The sequence below is a fragment of the Gavialis gangeticus genome, unplaced genomic scaffold (genome assembly GCF_001723915.1).
Source record: "Gavialis gangeticus isolate Ggan-Ray unplaced genomic scaffold, GavGan_comp1, whole genome shotgun sequence".
Taxonomy (NCBI): Eukaryota; Metazoa; Chordata; order Crocodylia; family Gavialidae; genus Gavialis; species Gavialis gangeticus.
The window spans coordinates 211,413,048-211,434,365 of record NW_017729032.1 but is presented as its reverse complement, the minus strand read 5'-3'; the positions used below and the strand labels follow the sequence as shown (position 1 = coordinate 211,434,365).

At 39.6% G+C, this 21,318-nt stretch overlaps 1 protein-coding gene across 1 annotated transcript in view; it reads left to right on the top strand.

The window, feature by feature from the left end:
- Positions 1-21,096, top strand: part of LOC109302621 (SH3 domain-binding glutamic acid-rich-like protein) — a 90,781-nt gene extending 69,685 nt beyond the window's left edge. The window contains exons 3-8 of the mRNA XM_019524246.1: positions 622-702; positions 6,862-6,936; positions 8,989-9,090; positions 16,452-16,481; positions 18,585-18,684; positions 20,166-21,096. Coding sequence (XP_019379791.1) covers positions 622-702; positions 6,862-6,936; positions 8,989-9,090; positions 16,452-16,481; positions 18,585-18,644 — 348 coding nt within the window. The 3' untranslated portion in view covers positions 18,645-18,684; positions 20,166-21,096. The remainder of the gene's footprint in view (positions 1-621; positions 703-6,861; positions 6,937-8,988; positions 9,091-16,451; positions 16,482-18,584; positions 18,685-20,165) is intronic.
- The last annotated feature ends 222 nt before the right edge of the window (positions 21,097-21,318 follow it).

The following is a 21,318-nucleotide window of genomic DNA, read 5'->3' as shown; positions in this document are numbered from 1 at the left end:
TTATCTTAAACTAGTTTTGGCCATTTTGAAACTGGTTTATGTGCACTGAGCTTCTATTCTGTTACAGGGTTAAACCAGTTTCTGATCACTTAAACTGGCTTATGTGTAACTTCTATCCCTAGCCTTATAGACTTGAGGCACCCCTTGATAGTCTTGCGGCAACCCTGGATTGATGCAAGACACCTCTTGGAAAATGCCTTTTTAAATTTTCACTCATTTTTTTTATTATAGAAGAATAATAGATCAATCCTTCTGTTGTAAAGAACTCAGGAAGATCACAACAGGACAGAATATTTATAACGGTATGGTTTCAAATTTGACATCTCTGCATTTATCATGTGAATCATGTTTTACCCCTAACAATTCTCACATTGTGTGGCACCCTCATGGCACCCTGGAAGGGGTCTCATGGCAACCAAGGGTTCTATGGCATTCTGGCTGAGAATCACTGATCTAAATACTCCTTTTTGCAGCTCAGATTGTACAAAGCCTTATTGGCGTGAGAAGTAATTTTGATCATACTGACTAAGGATTTTGTGTTTACTCTCTAATGCTGATATCTAATCTTTTTTGCATATGTTTTCTTCCAATTTATTGTTGCTTGTTTCATTCCTTTTTTAGGATTTTGAATCCTTCTTCTCTGCCAAAGAAGAAAATATTATTTATTCATTCCTGGGTCTTGCTCCCCCTCCAGGCACAAAGGTATGAACTTGTGTCCGTTGCTAGGGCACATGTGTTTGATTTATTTTTATTTAGCAAAAGATTAAGGAAGGAATTGACTCAGCCTATAAAATAATGAACAGTTGCAAGTGCTGCTATAAGATATCAGTTGACACAGGGTTGCAGGAAAGAATTTTTAAAGAAAAAAGAGGCAGGCTTTGCTATTGAAAATATTCTAATTTCTCTTCTTTTACCATGGATTTGTTAAAATGTATCCTTCACTACTTTAAATAAAGAATAGTAAACCTTTTTGCCATGGTCAGCTTTGAGACAATACACATTCACCTAATGAAATCCACAGGTTACATTAAGTGATGGGGAGTCGCTTCTCCCTCATTATGCTAAGCTTTGGGTAATACTTTGCATGAGAACGCTGTTGTGACAGTATAAAATCTAGAAAAGGTCACATGAGAAAAGACCTCCATAAGGCCTTTTGGAAAGTATAAATAAATTGCATCTCTACCTGTCCTTCTCCATCTGCTATATATTGTTGATGCACTCACGTTTCAAGCAAGAGGCATGTTTTTTTCCTTTACAGAAGTTGTGTTGCTTTGTCCCATGTTCATCTAAGGGTTTTAGGACTCTGTCTTTAGGTCAGATTTAATCATAATCAAATTTTGCTGCCTTTATCATGACTGAGAAGTGTCATGCCTCAAGAGAGTGTGTGAGTCAGAGTGGCAGTGCTAAGCTCTTGCAATTTTTGGCTGTGGTTAGTGGCTAAAATACAGGACAGGAACTTGAGACCTGGGTTCTAATTTGTGCTGGCCTTCTTAGGTGACTCTGGGTAAAGCACTTGTTTGAGCACCTTTCCCACTATCTAGAAAAATGGGGAACATGATATTTATTGCTTTTGTATTGTGGTTTGAGATTTACAGATGAAAAGTGGTACCTAAGAAAAACATTATTAATAATTACTGTATCTGTGACTGGTCAATCTCTGGCCTGAAGCAAGTGCTTTACATTTTTTTCTCCAGCTTTCCCACCTGTACAATAGGGATAGTAATAATTGCTTGCCTGCCACTCAAGATTCATTTGAAAATTAATTTGGGTAATGTTTGCAAAGCCGTTAAGGGATTACAGGAGTTACATGTGCTACTTATTATAAGGGGGATAATCAATAGGATTTTAAAAATTGCATTTTTTTCTGTCCTCTCACTTCATGTATCATCTGCTCTTTCATGCATTGCTCTGCTAGTTTGTTTGTCTGGATCCAAGTAATATTTTAAAGCATTTATTCAGTCCTATGCTACAGCAGAAGCAATTGCAATTTTGAGTCCAGGACAACTTTATTAAAAACAATATGCTTTATATATTTTGCCAGATTAATAACTTTTGGTACTATTTGTAGCAAGCAAGAACAGTTCTCACTGATTAAACTACTTTTTCAAGGAGATTACATTTCAGATCAGAAAGCTGGAAAAGTCAGAGGTAAAATTATTTTGGTGTATTATACATCAGCCTAGGTGATACACAGTTATCCAACTCTGTGTATCACCTAGACTGATGTATAGTACACCAATATAATTTTACCTCTGACTTAGACATAATGGCTTGGACATAGTTACACCTGTTTAAAGCTGTTTACATGAGTGTAGACATTTTGTTTGTCCATACCCCTAGATGATTTTTGAAAACATGTGAATATTGGAACTATCTTCACATCTCATTCTTTAGAAAATCTTTTTCTGATGTTGAGAGAAACCAGGACATAGAGGTATTCTTAGCCTTTATGGCAGAGGCATTTCCAGCCTCTTCACTAGCTATAGTTTGCCATACAAGTGACCTCCTTGTGCTGCTCCAGCTTCTCTCTAAATTCATGCCACCAGCTAGTGTTATGATACGCCCATTTCACAGTAAGTGTGAATCAACCATCAGGTGAAAGTAATGTGTCACATCTGGCAGATATGCTAGCCGTTTAATAACAGGATCTCCCAGTGCCAGTGACTGACTAATCCTTTTAAACCGTTACTAATACACAATGTTTGTTTATTTTAACTATGACGCGGAAACTTCATAAAGACTGTAAGTCTGTTGTTGTTCATCTCCCTTACAATGAATTTCCCTTTTTTCATTCCTTGGAGTCTCAGAACAGCAGAGACTTGCTATGCCTGAAGAAGGGTGACTGTGCCTGAAAGCTCGCCAAGAACTTTTTCCCAACAACTTGGTCTAATAAAAGATATCACATTTACCTGAAGAACCTTACCTGCCTCTCCCTTACAATACATTTTAATCTCACTACTAAGGCTTTATTATGATTAGTATGAACCTCATGTGCCATGCTCACTGCTCCTTATACTGACCAGCATTGCCTGAGGTGTTCTGGCTGGCTGTTGTATCCCTCTCTTGTTTTCATTATACAGTTAAATTGCCAGCTGTTTGGTGCAGGAATAGCTTTGTTTTGTGTTTGTATGGTGTTTCACCCAGCAGGATCCCAGCTCATTTTTCGGGTTCCTATAGATGATAATTGTAACACAAATAATTAATTGATGATTGTTTTTAAATTGCTGCTAAATTCCAATTAAAAAACCACTTAAGCATATTTGCCATTTTAGTACTTTGACTGAATTCAATGGAAACACTGATGCTTAACATTAAGCATCTGAGCAGGTCTTTGTAAAATTGGAACAAACACTTGTTTGGTTTTTTTAAATAAAAGCTAAGTATATAATTACTCTTTTCAGAGGGTTTTATGGCCACATGGCAGCATTGTACAGAAATCAGAAAATACGTTGATTATCTCAGGAATATTCAGCCTGTTTATATATTTCTGGTTCCCTGTCTCCCATACCTCATGGTTATATTTCCCACAGTATCATTTAACAGGGATGAGTAATACAATTTTATACTCCTCTGGAGAGAAGGCAAATGGTTGTTATTCTCTTTATTCTGTTACTGTGCAATGCCTCCTCACTTACGTGGGTTAAAAGAAGATCTTAAACTAGTTCTATTGTAATCCTAACTTTCAACCAACCAACAAAACAAATAAATGAACAAAAAACCCCCACTTGATTTCAGGCCTGAATGTAGTGGATGGCTATGCTTTAGGTATGATGCCAAGATCATTCAAGTCAATAACCAATTTTCCTTTGATTTCAGTGGACTTTGGCTCAGGCCTCTTGTATAAAGTCAGTAGCTTAGATTTATGCATCTGAACTGTGAACAATACATTTAGTAAATCTGGTGATTTGGGTTCATATACTTCAGTTTATGACCCTGACTCTAACCTTTTCAGACTCAAGGCACTTCATTAGACTCAAGGATCACCTTGAAAAATGCCAGCTCTTAGTTTTCACTCATTTTTTGATTACAGAAAAATAACAGAGCAATTCTTCTGCTGCTAAGAACTCAGAAAGCCCACAGTAGGTCTTAATGATTTTAACACTATGGATTCCTATTTGAAATCCCTGGGTTTATTTTGTGCATCATGTTTGCATGCTTAACAGTGCTAACATTGTGTAGCACAGTGTGGCACCCTTGAAAGGATCTCAAGGTATCCAGGATGCTGCTGAGAATCACTGGTCTCTGGTGTTAGCAAGGCAGAGAGATAAGACAGGGCAGATGCCTTCCTAATTCCTAAGCATTTTTCCCCAGTATGAGGCTGTTCCCAGCCATCTTTTTTCAGTGTCTGTTAATGCACAGAAATACACTACATGAACATTACCATTTCACAACAAACAATGTTTTGCTGAGGAATTTCTTTAGAAATTACTAGTTGAGATAATGTAAAGAAAAAGAAACCAGCAATCAAAAACATAGTCTCTATACCTAATGGGTATATTAACCTGTCCTGAGTAAAAATTACTTGAGGGCTTCTGGCATATGCTGTGAACCTAGCTTATTCATTCATCCATGACACATTTTTATTTTTACTGAACCACAACAATCATTACTTTAATAAATGCAACCTGTTCTCCAAAGTGGGAAAGAGAATATGGATGAGAGTCCTTATTTTGAGACAAATTAGAAACAATGTCTCTACATTCATAAGTGCAGAGAAATGGATTCTTCGCCCTTTTTCTAGACTGTAACAGGAGAAGCATTCTTTCAGTGAGATGTCTGTTATTTAAGAGAGCAAGCAATGTACTTGAACATCCTGGCTTCTAAGTAGCAAGCAAGGTTTGAACACCAACAGTGAGTTATTTCTTTGTTGTAGAGAGTGAATGCATTTTTTCACTGTCAGTGTTTATTTAGCTTCATTCCCATTGAAATCCAGAAAGAAGACCACTCCACGTTAGACAGGTTCTTTCTGTCATTGCTCGTCTAATTCAGTAGAGCTGATTTACACCAGATATGAAACTGGTGTAGGGCTGTTACTCAGTCCTAAATCCTTGATTTTGCTGCCTGTTGATTTTGGGTTTTTGTCGCATGTGTACTTTTGCAAATGGAGAATTCTCCTATTAAGGTACCTCTGAATAGAAGATTGAAAAAGAGAGAATGTGTGCTCTTAAACTAGCTTTATAACTTACTGATAACTGCTTTTTACAGAAAAGAAATTATAGAACCATAGAAAAGTAGAGCTGGGAGAGACCTGAGGAAGTTATCTTGTCCAAACTCCTGTTCAAGTCAGGGGCATCCCTGATTAAACCCTCCCAATCAAGTATTTGTCTTTCCTGCTCTTAAAGACGTCCAAGGATGGATATTCCACAGCTTCTCTCACTAGCCTATTCCAATGTTTAACTACCCTCATAATGAGGAAGTTCTTCCTACTCTCCAACCTTACTCATAGAGAGAATGTTCTTCTAACTTAATTTTCTCTTGCTTCACGTTGAGACCATTGCTCCTAATTATGCCCTATGCAGCCACAGGGAATAGTGTAACTCCATTTTCATAAAATATATTAATACATTAATCAGTTTTCATAAATGGTATCAACATTCAATTAAATTTTAAAATAACCTACATTGTTTTGTGTTGCTCTGTAATGGTAACGATGACAAGTCATTACTAGGTTTTTGAATTGTCAGTTGTCAGTAGCTTCAATGGAAATGTTGTGCCTGGTAAAATATTGTGTCCCGAGTCCTTTGAACTTCTATTTTAGCCAGGGATAGTTTTGAATGGGTATTTGTGAGAGCTACAGATGATTGAGATCTTTAAAAGTAATATAAAGATACAAACTAAAAAAGTTAACAAAAAAAGCCTTTTTAAGACTGACTAAAAATAAAGCATCTGTAAGGAGAATTGGCCAGTCACATAGGGTATCTTTACATGTGTTCTGGGGTGCAGGGCCCCCCTTAATTAAAGTGGCCCTTGGGAGGCATGTTAATTAGCATGTGTTGGAGCAGGCATCAGGCACGTATATGGTTGCTCATAAGCATAATAGCTTTCTGGGTGCAGTCCATGGTGCTACTTTTGACTTATAAGGCCCTAAAAAGTCTGGGTCCTACACACCTAAGGGACTACCTTCTCCTTTATGCCCCATCATGATCCCTTATGTCAGCTGAAAGCCAACTCCTGCAAGTACCATAAATATGCCAAGTTGCTTGGTGAAAATTTGTGGGAGGTCATTCTCAGCAGTCACTGATCTGCTCTGGACCTCCCTCCTATCCTGAGGCCCACTAGAGCCCAAAACTGGACATAACCCAGAAATGCTGTCTGGGCCAGTTTGGAGCAAATGAGGTTAGGTTAAATAATTGCTCATGTGCTTTCTGTTTTATTTTCATACTGTGTTTGCTTTTATAATTTATTCTTGTCTGTTGTTTTATAACTTGCTGTGTTTGTTCTCTTACTGTAAGCTGCCCTGAGACTTTGCTGGGAATATAAATCTAATAAATAAAGTAGATTGAATAAATACAATAATAAAATAATGATAAATGCACAGCATTGCAGTATCGGTTAAGATAACTTCAAGATCTTTTATTTTTCTTTTAAAGTAAGAGCATCATTTTTATCCTGCAATTGCTTTGCTGGTTTGCACAGCCAAAAGCTAAAAGTGTAAAGGGCAAAATAATTCAAGAAATAACTCTTGAACTGTCCTTTTTAATTACAGTGCAAAGATGTACCAGATCACTTGGCCTAACATGTGATGCTAGTAGGCAGCTTGAAACTTGTTTTAACCCTACATGCTCCATTTATATATCCCAGTCATATACATGCATTAAGGTTTTTGTATATTGTACATAATGTTCATTTTCTTCTGTTCAGGAGGCGAAAATTGATGAGGAGATTTCAGATCTTCCCAATGGAGAAGTTTCAGGAGAGGAGCAGAAAACCGTGGAAGTAATGCCAAGTGATTTGTTCATTTTTCCTCTTCAGAATTTACTTCAAACCATTCCTATTATCCAGTATATCCTATTCCACCCCACCGGCCCAGTCCCTGTCAGGCAAAGCATTTAAGCACATGCATAACTTTAAGTATCAGAGAAGTCCTATTGAATTTTGCCTCAGAACAAAAATGGAGATGAAGTTATTTGAAAAGCAAATTGAACAAGCAGAGAAATCTGAAGAGCATCAGAAAAAAGGCCCTATTTGTCCTGGAGAGAATGCACTGCTCTACTCATTGTTTGTAGGACATAAGACTAGAAAGGATGTGTGGGGCCCAGTCTAGCCCCCTGCTATTATGGGAAACCATATAATATAATCTGCTTAATAAATTGGGAAGCTGTGTTTTAAAGCTAATTAGGTTTCTTGCCATCATTTCTTCTGTTAGAAAGCTGTTCCAGTATCTCACTGCTTTGATGTTTTGAAGTCTGATTTCTAGCTTAAATGTAATTATGGTCAGTTTATAAATTGTGCTCAACCTTCCAACCCCACAGGCCAGATGAGTGGCACAGGCCAGTGTGTAGGCTGGGTCAAGCATGGGGTCTGTGCGTGGGGCTGGTCCACAGGTGCAATCTGGCATGCTGACCCAGCCCCATGCACTGAATCCAAGCCACAGCCTGACCCTATACGCTGACCTGGCTGCACATGCCAGTTCATGGCAATTAATGTCCCTACCTGCTGCCAAATTTCTGGAGTTGTAGGACGCCCCACAGGCTGAATAACAGGGCCCCTTGGGCTGGATTTGGCCTATGGGCCAGAGGTTGAACACCACTAGTTTATACCAGCTTGTTCTTGTTCTAACAACTTTAGTTTAAATAGTTCTCCTCTGTCCTTGGTGTTAACCCCCATCTCCTGTTACCTGTTAATAAGGAGCTATCACATCTCCTCTCAGCCAACATTTTGCTAGGCTAAGCAATTCAGGATCTTGTATGGTAGGTTCTCCATTTCCCAGATCATTCTAGGACTCCTTTGTTCCAGTTTGAGTTCCTCTTTCTTGAGAATTGTATATAAAATCCCAGAAGAGGTCTTACCAATGCCTTGTATGATGCCATTAATATTTCCCCATGTGTACATGAGGCATGCTACGTTCACATTTGCCCTTTTTTGCAGCTGCATCACATCAGTTGCTCATGGTTATCCTGTGATTAACTAATACATTCAGGTCTTTCTCCTCCCTTATCATTTCTAACTGATGAACACCCATCTTATAGTAGAAATTCCTGTAATTAAACCTTCATTGCATGACCTTATACTTTGTACTATGAAATTTAATCCCATTTCTATTATTCCAGTCAAGGTCTTATAGTTCTTGCATATGCATAATACTGTGCATGGTCAAATATGATCTTGTACTGTTGGTAGGATCATAGGAAAATAGGTATAGAAGGGCCTGCACAAGGTAATCTTGCTCAGCCCCTGATTAAGGCAGGGATCATCCCTGGCTAGACCATCTCAGCCAAGTGTCTGTCAAACCAGTTTGTTGGTAACCTTCTTGGTTAGGTTCTGTCTGTTGGACAGTTACTGTTAACCAATTTAAACTCCCATCACAAATTAAACCAGTACTAGTTGTGTTCTCAGTTACTTAGAAATAAATAGGTCAGATAGTCCAACATACGAATAAAGTAAGAAACTGCATGCTGATTATTTGATGATTTGAAACAGTGGCTTTATGAGAGAGCATATAAACAGTAAGTTTGTCCAGCAATTGTCTCTTCTTTTGTGTTTCCTAAAAGGTTTAATTAGAATGTGAATTTGGTGAAGCAAAAATATTTTGTGGAGATGTATCAGTCTGACATGGACACTGCTTGTGGCAGTCTCTTGATCCTGGGTTTTCCTGATCACAAGGCAATGCCTCAAGCATTAGGCTTGACCTTCTGTTTTTATGAAAAGATTTGAAATATTTGTTTTGTCAGTTTAGTGTGGAATGAAAACAGATTTTGAAACTTCAAATTGGCATCTCCACTCAGATCTATTCCTAATGTTAACAATGCAGTGTTTCTTTTTTGTCAGGAAGCTGAAAAATTGGAGGTAACTGAAGAAAATGAGGAACCTACAGAAGACAATGCAGATGCAGAGGTTCATGATACTGAAGCACCATTGGAAAAACAGGAGGTACATTTCTCCTTTCTTTTCCTCTCTGTGACTTTAGAGCTAAGCTGAGCTCATGCAGTCCAAACATATGTATCGTTTAACCCTTCTCACTGTGTGGCTCTCTGTACATTGGGAAGAATTGATCCCCAAGTAAACCTGTCTCACTATTCATTGTCTTCATATTCATAATCACACATTTGAAATAAATATACAAGAAGAGAAGGTTTGTTTTGAGCCTTGAATAGCAATACTTGTCTTTCGTTCACAGCTTTTACTTGCCTATGTTAAAGTGACAACTCATTGCCATTGCAATTTTACAAGCATTTGCAGGGTTTGTAAAATAATTTGTTGTTCGCACATTGTACAAACTATGCCTGTACCACTGTGAGCACATTTCCTTGCAGAAAGTCTTAACAATGTTTTCACCAGTTTGCTACATGATAGGAGTTGCCCCAATCCTTTCAGGAGGAAAAACAGAAAAAAAAAAGAATGTCCTCAATGATTACACTAAAATTGCAGACATATATTTGATGTATCTTTTCACCTCCCAGAACAAATCTTATCTTTAACCTTAGTGACATTCCACTGGCCACTGCTTCTCTCTTGACCTACCAGTGTATAAGCTCTGGGGACCTTTGCCACAACCATGGAAAGGAGGAACTAGTTGTTCTGATCTTTCCTGTCTTTGGAAAGATCAGTATCTTCTAGTCCTGGTCCAGGCAATTCCAATCTCAATCACAAGGCAAAAACCTGAGGGAAAAATTATTGGTAGAAAACAGAACAGGGAGCAGATTAGCACATTAGTAGCACTGTGGTATGCAACAATAGATGTGACTCATGCACCACCTGTCAGCTATGTGTATAGGTGCTGGCAGGGGGCAGATACCAGGGTCTGAGGCACAGATATAAACTGCAGAATGCTACCATTGTTCTTTCTGCCTCTGTCACAATGCTTATGTATGTGAACACACACAAGCAGAAGTGAGAACCAGTAGTGTAAACAATTCTGGAAGAAGCCATTGGACTACTACAATTTATATAACAGCAAAGCATTATTTACATCCTGCTCTAGCAGGGGTGTGAAGCATACACCCTGTGGATTGGATCCATCCTGTAAAGCTGGGTCATTGATAGAGGGGGGAAGGGAAAGGGGGGGAGATAGTATCCTGTGGCTGTAGCCAAGCGCCCTGGCGAGAGCCCCATTGTGCCCAGTGCTGCAGCTTGTTTCAATGGGGCAGCTAAGTGCCCAGAATGCCAGACCTCTTCTCGCTGGGTCCCAGACCAGAAAGTAGGGGGAGAGGGGGTCTGAAGGCCTAATCAGGCTCACAAGGCCTGTCCCATACCATTCATCTGGCCTGTGGATCAATCCTGAAGCACTCATCTGACTTGCAGGGACAGATAGTTTTGAGACCTTTGTACTATAGGTTACTGACTTCAGAGCAGTACTCTGTGGATGGAAACATGCTGTCTATCCTACTACCTTTCAGTGGTCATCAGACATAGCTACACTGAGGGGGAGTGCTTGCAGACCCATAATGATAAACATGGTGCATATTATGGTCACATGTATAGGGAAGAAAATAATTTCTTCCTTCTTGGTTAGGTTTTTAAGTTACTGCCCTGTTTTCCAGCTGTCCTTGGGGCGTATGCACAGACTGACCTGAAGACAAAACACCGACACTTTGCATACTTTTGCCCCTACTGTTTTCCATGACGATAGTTTTTTGGGTTTTGGATTGCCTTTTCATTGTAGGTTTAGCCATTAATTCTGTCTTGGGCCTGCTGTGGAATCAAACACAAAGTTGCAGGAACATCCAGCTGAACTAAGCCTTAGATATTTCACATCTTTCACTAGCAACATACTCTAAAGGCCAAGACAGAAGGGTTTTTTTCCCCCTTATCTGGTTGCAAGATTTTCTCATTGGATATACACTGAAAGCTGCCTCCCATTCTCATCCTTAATGTATTCTACATCTTCAAGAGTGAGATGAATCCCCATGCAAAAACTCCTCACAAGGCTTAGGCAGGCCAGGCAAGGTTCTTTGTGTAGATGTGATATCTTTTATTAGACCAACTACATAGTTGGAAAAGAGTTCTTTGCAAGCTTTCAGGCACAAAGACCCTTCTTCAGGCATTGGGATATCCCAATATCACATCTATCCAAAGAACCTTGCATGCTTATGTCCTAAGACCAACACGGCTACAACCAAGAACCCCATCACAATGCTTAGACACCTATTAATGTTCTATTTAAACCCTCAAAATAGGGCCTTTGTAGCACATAGGTGATGTATAGCCCTTGTGCCAATCCCCAGCAGAGACTGAGTTTCATCCTGAAATTGTGGTCTGTTTTCTCTTTTTAAATTTGGCCAGCATGTGAAGGCCATGTAATAGTTCTTTCCTCAAGCCTTAGGGGAAACCCTGATTAAGGCTGCCATCAGTCCCTGGGCTGGATTGAATTACATGCCCTTCTGGCTGGCATTCTATTCCAGTGTTTTTCAAATGAGGCCAGAGTGCTGGAACAAGTTGTTGAAGTCTTAAAATGTATTGGGCAGCTGTGTGTGAGAGCCTTTGTAATGACATAATGCAGTGTCATTCTGGTATAACAGACACCTTGCTGGTTTTCATTTCTTACAAAATAGGTTTGAGTCTTAGATGGACATCAGGGGAGGGAGAGTAATATGCTTAAAGTGAGCTTCCAGTGGCTACAGTGGTAAAAAACTGATTTGTTTAAATATTTTTTCCAGACATTATGTTTCACCTTCTAGGCTCCAGCAACATTTAATTGTTCTTTAAAGGGATACAAAATAAATGAAAAAGTTTCCTAAAACCTCTTTATTGTAGTATGAAAGTTCATCGGTGAACTTATATTAGCTCTTAGATAACACATTTTCTCTTTCTCGTACTTTTTTGTGGAAGCTAGAATAACAAACTGAAGAGAAGAAGGATGATGTCTTGGTTAGGGTGCGGTGCTAGGAAGCTCAGGAGACCAGTTCAATTCCCTGTTCTACGATAACCTTCCTGAAGGGCCTTGGGCAAGTCATTTAGGATTTGTGATGACAGATCCCAGTGAGGGCAAGACTAAGGATGTCCATTCTTGTCCCCAGACATGCTCCAGATCTGGAAATGTACCCATGAAACTGCTCCTGGCTTGCCCCTCTGTGCCTGCTCTGTAGTCCTCAGTCTTTGGTAGGTCTGCAAGGGGTCACCGGGGACAAACCTTAAAATGACCATCACACTGTTGTGAGTTTGGAGCCCATCAGCAAAGTGCAAGTGGGCAAGGCAATTATTTTGGGCAGAGGGCTTCTTACTGAGTTTTAACAAGCCATTGAGGGCCGCATGAGAGGCAGCCAGGGGCAGATAAATATTAATTTTCTAAAATTTTTAGGGGCCTTGCAGGCCGGATAGAATGGCCTGGCGGGCCGCCTCCAGCCCCCGGGCCACATTTTGCCCACCCCTTTTCTATCCCATATTATCTACTGCTGCCACAGTGTAGGCAAGTCCCTGTTAGTCTCTCTAACTCATTTTACTCATTTCCTTTTCTATACATTGGAGATATAATAGCCCTTCTATGCCTTGCCAGGGTGAAGTGAGGTTCAAAATATTAAAGACTAGAGGTGCCTAGGGAGGGCCACCTATATACAATAGACAGAATTTAGGGTGAATGTATATTATCAAAGTATCTAGTAGCATTGCACTGCTTTCAATATTGTTCTTTATCCCATTTACAGCCTAACACATTTTATTTGCTTATTTTACTGCATCTGGACTTTGAGCAAATGCTTTCACTGACCTGCCCACCCCTAAGTTGTTTTTTTTCCTTTTAGTTAATTTAAAACCTGCCAATGAGTATCATGTTCTGAAAGGGTGACCTTTTTATGAGTTCCCCCTGTAACTTGCAACCATGAAGTTGCATCTTCTGAACTGTAGTTAGGTCCCATTGGAGTTTCAGTTTACCATGTTGATCAATTTCTGTATTTTCAGACCAAAATAATACCATTCTGGGGTTGGTCAATTTGCATTTCATTCCTAAACTAAGACACAGTGATGAACTTCATACTGACACCTTGAACCCATTCACTTCTTTGTTTCAAACTGTATTAAAAATTAAAACCAACAAATATTATAATCCAGCCCATTTAATTTCTCTGCTGAATACATTAGAGGCTACAAGTCATGTGGAAACATTCCAGAATGGTCTTGGCTAGGTAAAGATCTCTTGATCTCTGCCAAGAGGCATATGATAGATGATTGAATAAGCTGTCACACTGTACCAATTATGTAGTTTTATGGAAGGACCCAGATTCTGGAAGACTCTTCTATAGCAACTACTTCCCCAGGAGGATCAGGAGCCAGAAGCCTATAGGGATAACTTCAGAACCTAGACCTCCCCTTCTGTTCATGGGTGGACACGCTACTGACACTCCGATCCTTCATTCCTCCCATGAGTAACAAGGACAACTGAGGATGCACAAGAGGCATAGCAGCAGACCCAAGCTTCTGGACAAAAAACACTTCACAATCTCAGCATCTGCCTCAGGCACTAGCAGGGTGTGACAGCCTTCCTGTACATGCTCCCTGCTGGTTCTGCTAAATGTCATTCTGGGCCATTGAGCCTGAACAATTCCAGCCCCTCAGGGTGGCCACAAACAGCAGTAGAAGGGAAACTTCTCATGTTGTGGAAATTCCCCATACTGCTGCAGCAGCAGGTAGAAGGAGAGGCCTTCATAGGCTTGGCTTCCTACTGACATGAAAGAAAGCTCTGCTTTTTGTGTTCTTTATTTATGAATCCAACTATATCTTGTCCGTTGCCTTCTTCTCAAGTCTTCTGTCTTTCTTTTCTCCCTTCACTTCATCAATGTCATCCTTCCTGTTCCCTTTTTTAAACTCACTTATTTTGACCCCACCTTCCATCATCGTTTTCATAGATTTCATAGACGTTAGGGATGGAAAGGACCTTGTGAGATCATTGGGTTCAGCCCCCTGCCAAAGGGCAGGAAGTCAGCTGAGGTCAGATAACCCCAGCAAGATAAGCATCTAAACGCTTCTTGAACGTGTCCAGAGTAGGTGCTTGCACCACTTCTGGGGGTGTCTATTCCAGACTCTGGAGACTCAGCTGGTAAAGAAGTTTTTTCTTATGTCCAGTCTAAAATGGTCTTCCAGCAGTTTGTGACTATTTGACCTTGTCTTCCCTTGGAGTGCCCTGGTGAACAGAGATTCTCCCAGTTCCTGATGCATACCCGTTATGGACTTATAGGCTGCCACCAAGGGAATAAACCATCCCCAGGGAATAAACAGTGCTGACTATCAGCCTGACCATTTCACTTGAATGTGATATCTATTTTCCCCTATCTTTTGTCTGTTTGTTAGCTGGCACTGTAAAAACTTCAGAGAACACATTCTGACTTTCTATGTTTATTTAGCACTGAGCACCGTGGGGCTCTGACCCTGATTCAGATCCCTTGGGGTAGATTTCTGTTCCCTTTTCTGTACCTAGCTGGTCATTTTCTATCAGTCTGTCTGGCTGCTTTTGGCCCTGGCTTTGCTCTGTGGATGAGTAAGGGTGTACTCTACACACTGGGTGGGTATGTGCAGTGCACATATACCTGAGTGCAAGTCCTGGAAAAATGAGAGAGGAGGTGCACACTCCCATGTTTTAGTCCCAATAGCTGAGTGATTAGGGAACCCACCCAGGAAGCTAGGAATTCAGGTCCTAGGCTCCCTCTTTTACCCCAAGGGGCTTTGAGCCTGCATCTCTCTCTGGTTTGACAGTACAGTGCTTTGATCCTTACATACAGGTCCAGTATTATCCAGACTGATTTTCAGTGCACTTGAGACTCAGCCAGCATGGCACTGGATCAAATAGTCAGAGAGCAGTAGTGCAGAAGTTTCTGCCCTGCTGGGTGCAAGAGTCCAGTGTCAGCTCAGCTCCCTTCTAGGTAGCAGCAGCCATCTCACTGAAGCACACAACCTCTTGTTTGCTCTGCTCCTCAAATCCCCACATATCTTTTGTTCTCTTGGCTGCCCAGAGAGCCAGGTTCAGAAGGAATGATGAAGAGAGGTCTGGGTAATGCCTGATCTGTGGTGTGGTGCATAGAGTACAGTGTTAGGAACTCAGCAATGCAGGTTCAAACCTGCTTTGGCAAGAGGGACCTAGAATCTGGCTTTCCTGCTTCCTGGGCATGTGCTGTAAACACTCAGGTATTGGACCTAAAACACAGGCTCCTTCTAGTTCTGAGTGGCTATATTTTTATGACTTTGGCACATGTCCACAATGGACATGTGAACATGGTTGAGTACCTGCCTGGCCAGTGTGTAGCATACTGCGCATGCTCAGTCTACACATGCATGTTTACATATCCATAGTGTAGGGAAAGCAGAATCGCAATCTGTGCATTAGTGCTAAAAATAATTCCATTTAGATTTACAAAGGGAAACAGAATTCTGCCTAGATGCTACTGTGTTGTGTTTTCATAATTTGCCTGGTTCAATTTTAATTTTAGACTTCAGTCTTACATTCAGACCAGTTTCTAATCCAGGTTGGGTAGGCTATGTAGTCAGGGCCAAGCTAATTTAGAACTATGTTAAAAAATATAGTTTTAATCTTGGTTCCTGCCTTCCTCACTATATACAGACTCCTTCACTGGGGTTTCTTTCCCCAAATAAGACACTTTACATGTGCTCATAGCTGTTGATTGGATCATCTGCACACTACCTTTCCAATAGTCCTCTTCCCTCCTATCTTCCTCCTTCTTGTTCATAATAACCCTTTCCTCCAATAAACACTTTACTATTTTACAGCAAATTATATTTAAAGTTTTTAATCTCTCTTGCCCTTCTTTTATCACTTATCCTTACTTTACCATCTAATTTGCATTACTTTTTTATTCTCTTAAACTGCAGAACCAACATGTGGGAAAGTGAACCTAAAAACCATCAGCAACATTTCAAATGCAGATTTTTTTTCCCTCTTGGTGATGGACAAATAGTCTTACCATGACTGATACCACTTTGATTTTGTAATGCAGGCAATTGGGTAATATATATCTATATCTATATCTATATCTATATCTATAGATATATATCTATCTTGATATATATCAACCCCCAATGTTTGCTTGTAAACTTAATAGATTTAACTGGAAGTCATTGAAAGTTAAAAGATATAGGACCCTATAATTATAATGTTGTAGTCATTTTTTGAAAGAAGAATCATAGTTTATATGTGTTTTATGAGAAATCTCTAAGGAAACAGTACTTCAAAATATATCTCAGTATTCTACATAATAGCTTTAAATCTCACCTGTATTTTACCTGTATGACCTCTGATATTCTTTCTTTGAAGTACCATTTTAAATCTCTCTTTATTTCCTTTTATGTAGGAAGAAAAGGAGGGACATACAGTGACAGAGGTACAGTAAAGTATTTGGACACTGTCTTCACCTGTTATGCATATGCAATTCTCATACTTTTTCCTCTAGTTCCTAAAGCAGAAGCTAGCAAATTCCAGTTAATCTCTTTAACATTTCCCAATTATAAACTTAATAAACTGGTTAGGGACTACCATATGTTGTTTCATAGAACACATCCTATTTTTTTGCCAAAAAACAGCTGCTGGAAATTGGGGTGCGCAAGTGAGGAAACATGGTAATAGCCCTTTCTGTTTCTGCCGGGGAAAGCAAAATTAAGGCTGCACAAGCTCCTCAGTGAGCAGCACAATGAGCATGTCATTCCAAATCTATCTACTTTTAAATCTATGACAGAACAGAATATTATGTTGGATGGCTTTTGCCATAGCTGTGTCAGGCAGACATAACCTCCACCTCCCTTCCTTCCGGTCCTTCTATTCTATGGTTCTATGGATGGTTACTGCACTGTGTGCACAGACTATGAGTAGATTATACTGCTATATTACCGTAGCAGCATGCTACACCAAGGAAGCACACTGCTGATGATCACGTGTAGACACATGTAATCGCAACACTGCTGTAGTGCGCCATACGGTGATGTAGCACGATGCTATGTCGCCATAGGGTGATGTGTAGATGCGCCCTTTGTTATCTACTTTTATGAGCCAATGTCTAGAACTGTAAAGACCCCATCACTGGTTTCCATCTCTGCCCTTAAGAAAAGTTACTTTCTCTTAGAGAAAAGAGAAGGAATATGTATTCATCTTTTGCTGTGGTAATGCTGCTTAGACACCCCCATAAGTTCTGTTACTGCATATTTCCAAACATTCTTCTATCACAGGGATTTTATAAAAGTATCTATAGTTGACATTGCAAATTTAACAGACTTGAATTTCAAATTCAGATCAGAAAAATATAGAAAAATGAGACTTGTTTTCTTGGCTTGTTTTCAAGAGCACTAACCAAAAAAATTCTTCTCAAACCAAGACTTTGAAAGATACAATGCAAGATTAAATTTTAACATTAACTTTTCTGTTTATATCAGAGGGAAGTTCATATTGACTATATAAAGTCTGATTCTGTATGACCGGTCTGGTCCCTTAATAAAACACCTGTTTTGAAAAATTATTTTATAAGATTGTCACTATAATCAACAGGGCCACTCCCAACTGCACTCAGAATTTATTTTGTGACCCAAACACATTTTTTACTATTTCTGTTATCAGTGCAGAATCAGTACAGATCTGAAAGACAAACTGGGTTCTATTTACATCCTAATCATGATTTCCAACTGGAGAAATTGCTGAATCTTTCATTGTTAGCTGTGCAGGAAGGCTCTACTTTGATTTTAACAATCCAGACAACGTAGGCATGTCTGTTAGAAATAAAACTTCTTTTACTTGTAAAAGGAGTGGAAGTCACTGAAAGACAAAAAACATAGAACCCTACAAAGCCTGTTTCAAAGTAGAACTGCTCTATAATATTTCCCTAAATATATCTTAGAGGAGAGAGTTAACACAGGCTATACCATCTGGAATATGTAATGACAAGTTTCAGAGAATAAGTTTTTGGGCTGTCTGACAGTTCTTATTAGGCCAGGGCTTTTCTTTTTCACTTTTGAAATTCCTTCTTTCTACTAAATCAAAAAGAGTGCTTTGGAAATAAAAACAATGGTTTGTCACCCACCCTGAATAATTTCAGGTTGTGCAGTAGCCTACTCCTTGGGCATGGATTTCACAATTCAGGTTTTGAGTTGCTGCTACAGGAGATTACCTGATTCAGAATGTCAGATGCTCCATAATATATGCATACATTTGTACCCAAATTCCAATCTTTAGCATCTATTTACTGCTCAGTTGTATATATTTTCTCCCTTTTCTGAAAAAGGATTTTTTATATTCCAACACTTGCCTGTTAATGCCATTAGGTTAATGCATTGCATGTAAAAAAACCTGCATGAAACTCATCTGTTCTATTTTTGTTTTATGCACTAATAAAAGTGTCATCAGCTAGAACATAACACAGTGGCAAGTATACAGATCTGTATTTCAAGACAGTTTTCTTTCAACTCTGTGATCAACTACTAAATCCTTATTCTATAATAAGGAACAGGAGGAAGAGGCAGAGGAGGAGGAGGAGGAGGAAGAGGAGGAAGAAGAATCTTAGTACTTTTTTACAACCCATTGTTCTTGAAAAAGTTTTTCAGGTAATTATTAAGGCAGCTGGCAATTTTGAAGTTGTTAAGAAACATCATCAACTTAGAAAAAAAACGAGATTTTGTTTGAACCTTTTTAGCTATGTTTTTGTTACAAGCAACACCTAAGATGCTAGAATTGCAAGAAATTACAGAAAAAGACTGTTTTCCCCAGGTTGTTTACTTCATCTATTTGACAACATTGTATATACAATCAGATGGTTTTCCCTGTGGTCTGTAGGTCTTTCAGACAGCTAAGAAGTATGAGAAAAAGGTATATATTTTAAAGGGAAAGGTGATTGTTAAACTGCAAAAACAGTTGGGGGTCTTAGGGCAGGTGTAGTACCTGAAACTTTGAACTTAGAACTCTGTTTTTATGGTAGATTTTAAAGTAACAGTACACTTGTAAATCAAACATATAGTAGGTTTTATATATATTTTTGTATGGGAGCAGGGTATTTATCTAAGCATCAGTTCTTCCACGAATGCTTCCTCTGTACATAAAGAAACTATAAAAGGGCCATGTGGGGCTTCCATACTTACTATTTTTGAGATAAATGTTTTCCTTTTTACTATTCGTTAGGGCATCAGCAGTTTATTGCTGTCATCATAGGGGTCTTGTAACCATAACTCCTGTTTCTGCTTTGTCCTTTGTTGCCCCAGGAAATCAGTTGTAGTGCGCCTAGTGGTCTCCCTCCAACTGTTGAGGGAGGCTTGTAATTCTAAGTGGGACTAGGGCCACTGTCATAGCTCAACAGATAGGCCTAACTGGAAGGGCACAAGGGTGACAGAAAGTGTAGACATATGTACATTTGGAATAATTTCAAAAGGGGAACTGTTTAAAAGAGCAGCAGAGGCGATGTAATTGTTATGTATGAACAAGCAGAGGAGGATTCAAATGCAGCAAAACTTTAACCTGAATGCATCAACATGGACTCGATGATCTTCCGAGGTCCCTTCCAGCCCTAATGTCTAACGTCTATGAAAACACTGAGTTGGAGAGGTTCTGTTGCATTTGAAACCTTCTCGGCTCATTCAAACATAACAATTAGAATATAACAGCTTTTGAGTAATTTCCCCCTCGAAGCTGCTCCAAATGAATGTGTATTAAAAGAGAGATTTCTTGACATGGCCAATCTCAGTTAGGAACAAGGAAGTTAGAATTTCAAGCAGATTTTCCTCTGAGAGGATAGGGGTCTACTTCTCCGAAGTAAAGGCAGAACTTGACTCTGAACTTGTGTTGAAGTTAACAGAACCACAGCTTCTTCAGCGTCAGGGATTACAGTTTTGGATCTCAGCAGAATCAGTGGTCCTAGTATGTAGGCCCAATGCCTCCGTACAGATTGGCAGACCTGCCTTCTTTCCTCCACCTGCATTCCAGTTTGGGTTCCTCTCCTGCTTGGGTTTGAAAACAGCTTAAAATTGTTTACCACTTTGGTGTGTGACGTTCTGCAGAAGTGCTAATGCTAATGATTTCCTTTTTCTCTCTTCAGGAAGCATATGCCTATGCAGCAGCACCACAGAAATTAAAACTGTCACCTCCCTCTCAAACCACCACTTCGTTCATACCTACATAGGTACGGACATATAAATATGTATCACCCCACAAGACACCACTCTGCCCTAGATATGATCTTTATATATATATTTGGTATTCTAGTCTTGTGTTGAAGTGGGTCTTTTTAATTCTGGCTGATGAGATCTCAGACCGGGCTTTATGTGTTCCAACAGTACTGTCTATGTCTAAGTTTAGATTGTAAGCTCCTTGGGGCAGGGATGTGTCTTTCCACATGTTTGTACATTGCTGAGCACATTGTTAGTTCTCAGCCAACATCAGTAGTCATGCACCAAAATCATATTTGGAGGTAAAGAACTACAGCACTGAAGACTCCAAAGAAACTCCCTGTAGACAACTACATGTTGTCTGGCCTTTGCAACTGAATGTGATTTACACTGTACAGCAGTTTAAATAAACATATTTTATGTCAGACCTTTTCTTTCTGCAGGGAAGCATTCATTTAGGCATAATAAATTATTGTCTGTATACAGTTAAGTTGCCATTCTAATTCTGTTTGTAGTCAACCTGGGGCTAAATTCACAAATGGGACTTAAATGACCAAGTCCCACAGACTCCTTAGTTCAACATTTACTTACCAGTCACATTCGTAAAACCCTTCCCACCAGCATGTAAGTGCCTATATTCCCTTGGCACCTAAATTTCTGTTGTTATCCGTGCATGCACCTGCCTAAGTCATGAAAGCACTAGAAGTCATAGACAAGCAGGTCTGGAAAGGACCTCCACAGGTCATCAGTCCAGCCCCTGCCTGAGGTAGGATCTTACCTGTCCAAAACTTCCTATGTAAATCCATAATCTAACTTCCCTGTAAAGTTATCATCAGCTCTGACACAACACAAGACATAACACCTTAACCTGCCATGGGTAAAGCAAGGGAATCGTAGCAGTCAACATTCTGCTTCTGTAAAATGTTAATATAAGCTCAAGAGAGCTTAGGCAGAGAGCCATGCCCCTCCACTACAAAGGAAGGCAAAACCCCCACCCTCATCAGCCATGGGATAAAATCCCCTCCTGACCCCATATATGGCCATCAGTCTGACTCAGTCATTTGGTGCATGGATTCTAGCTGA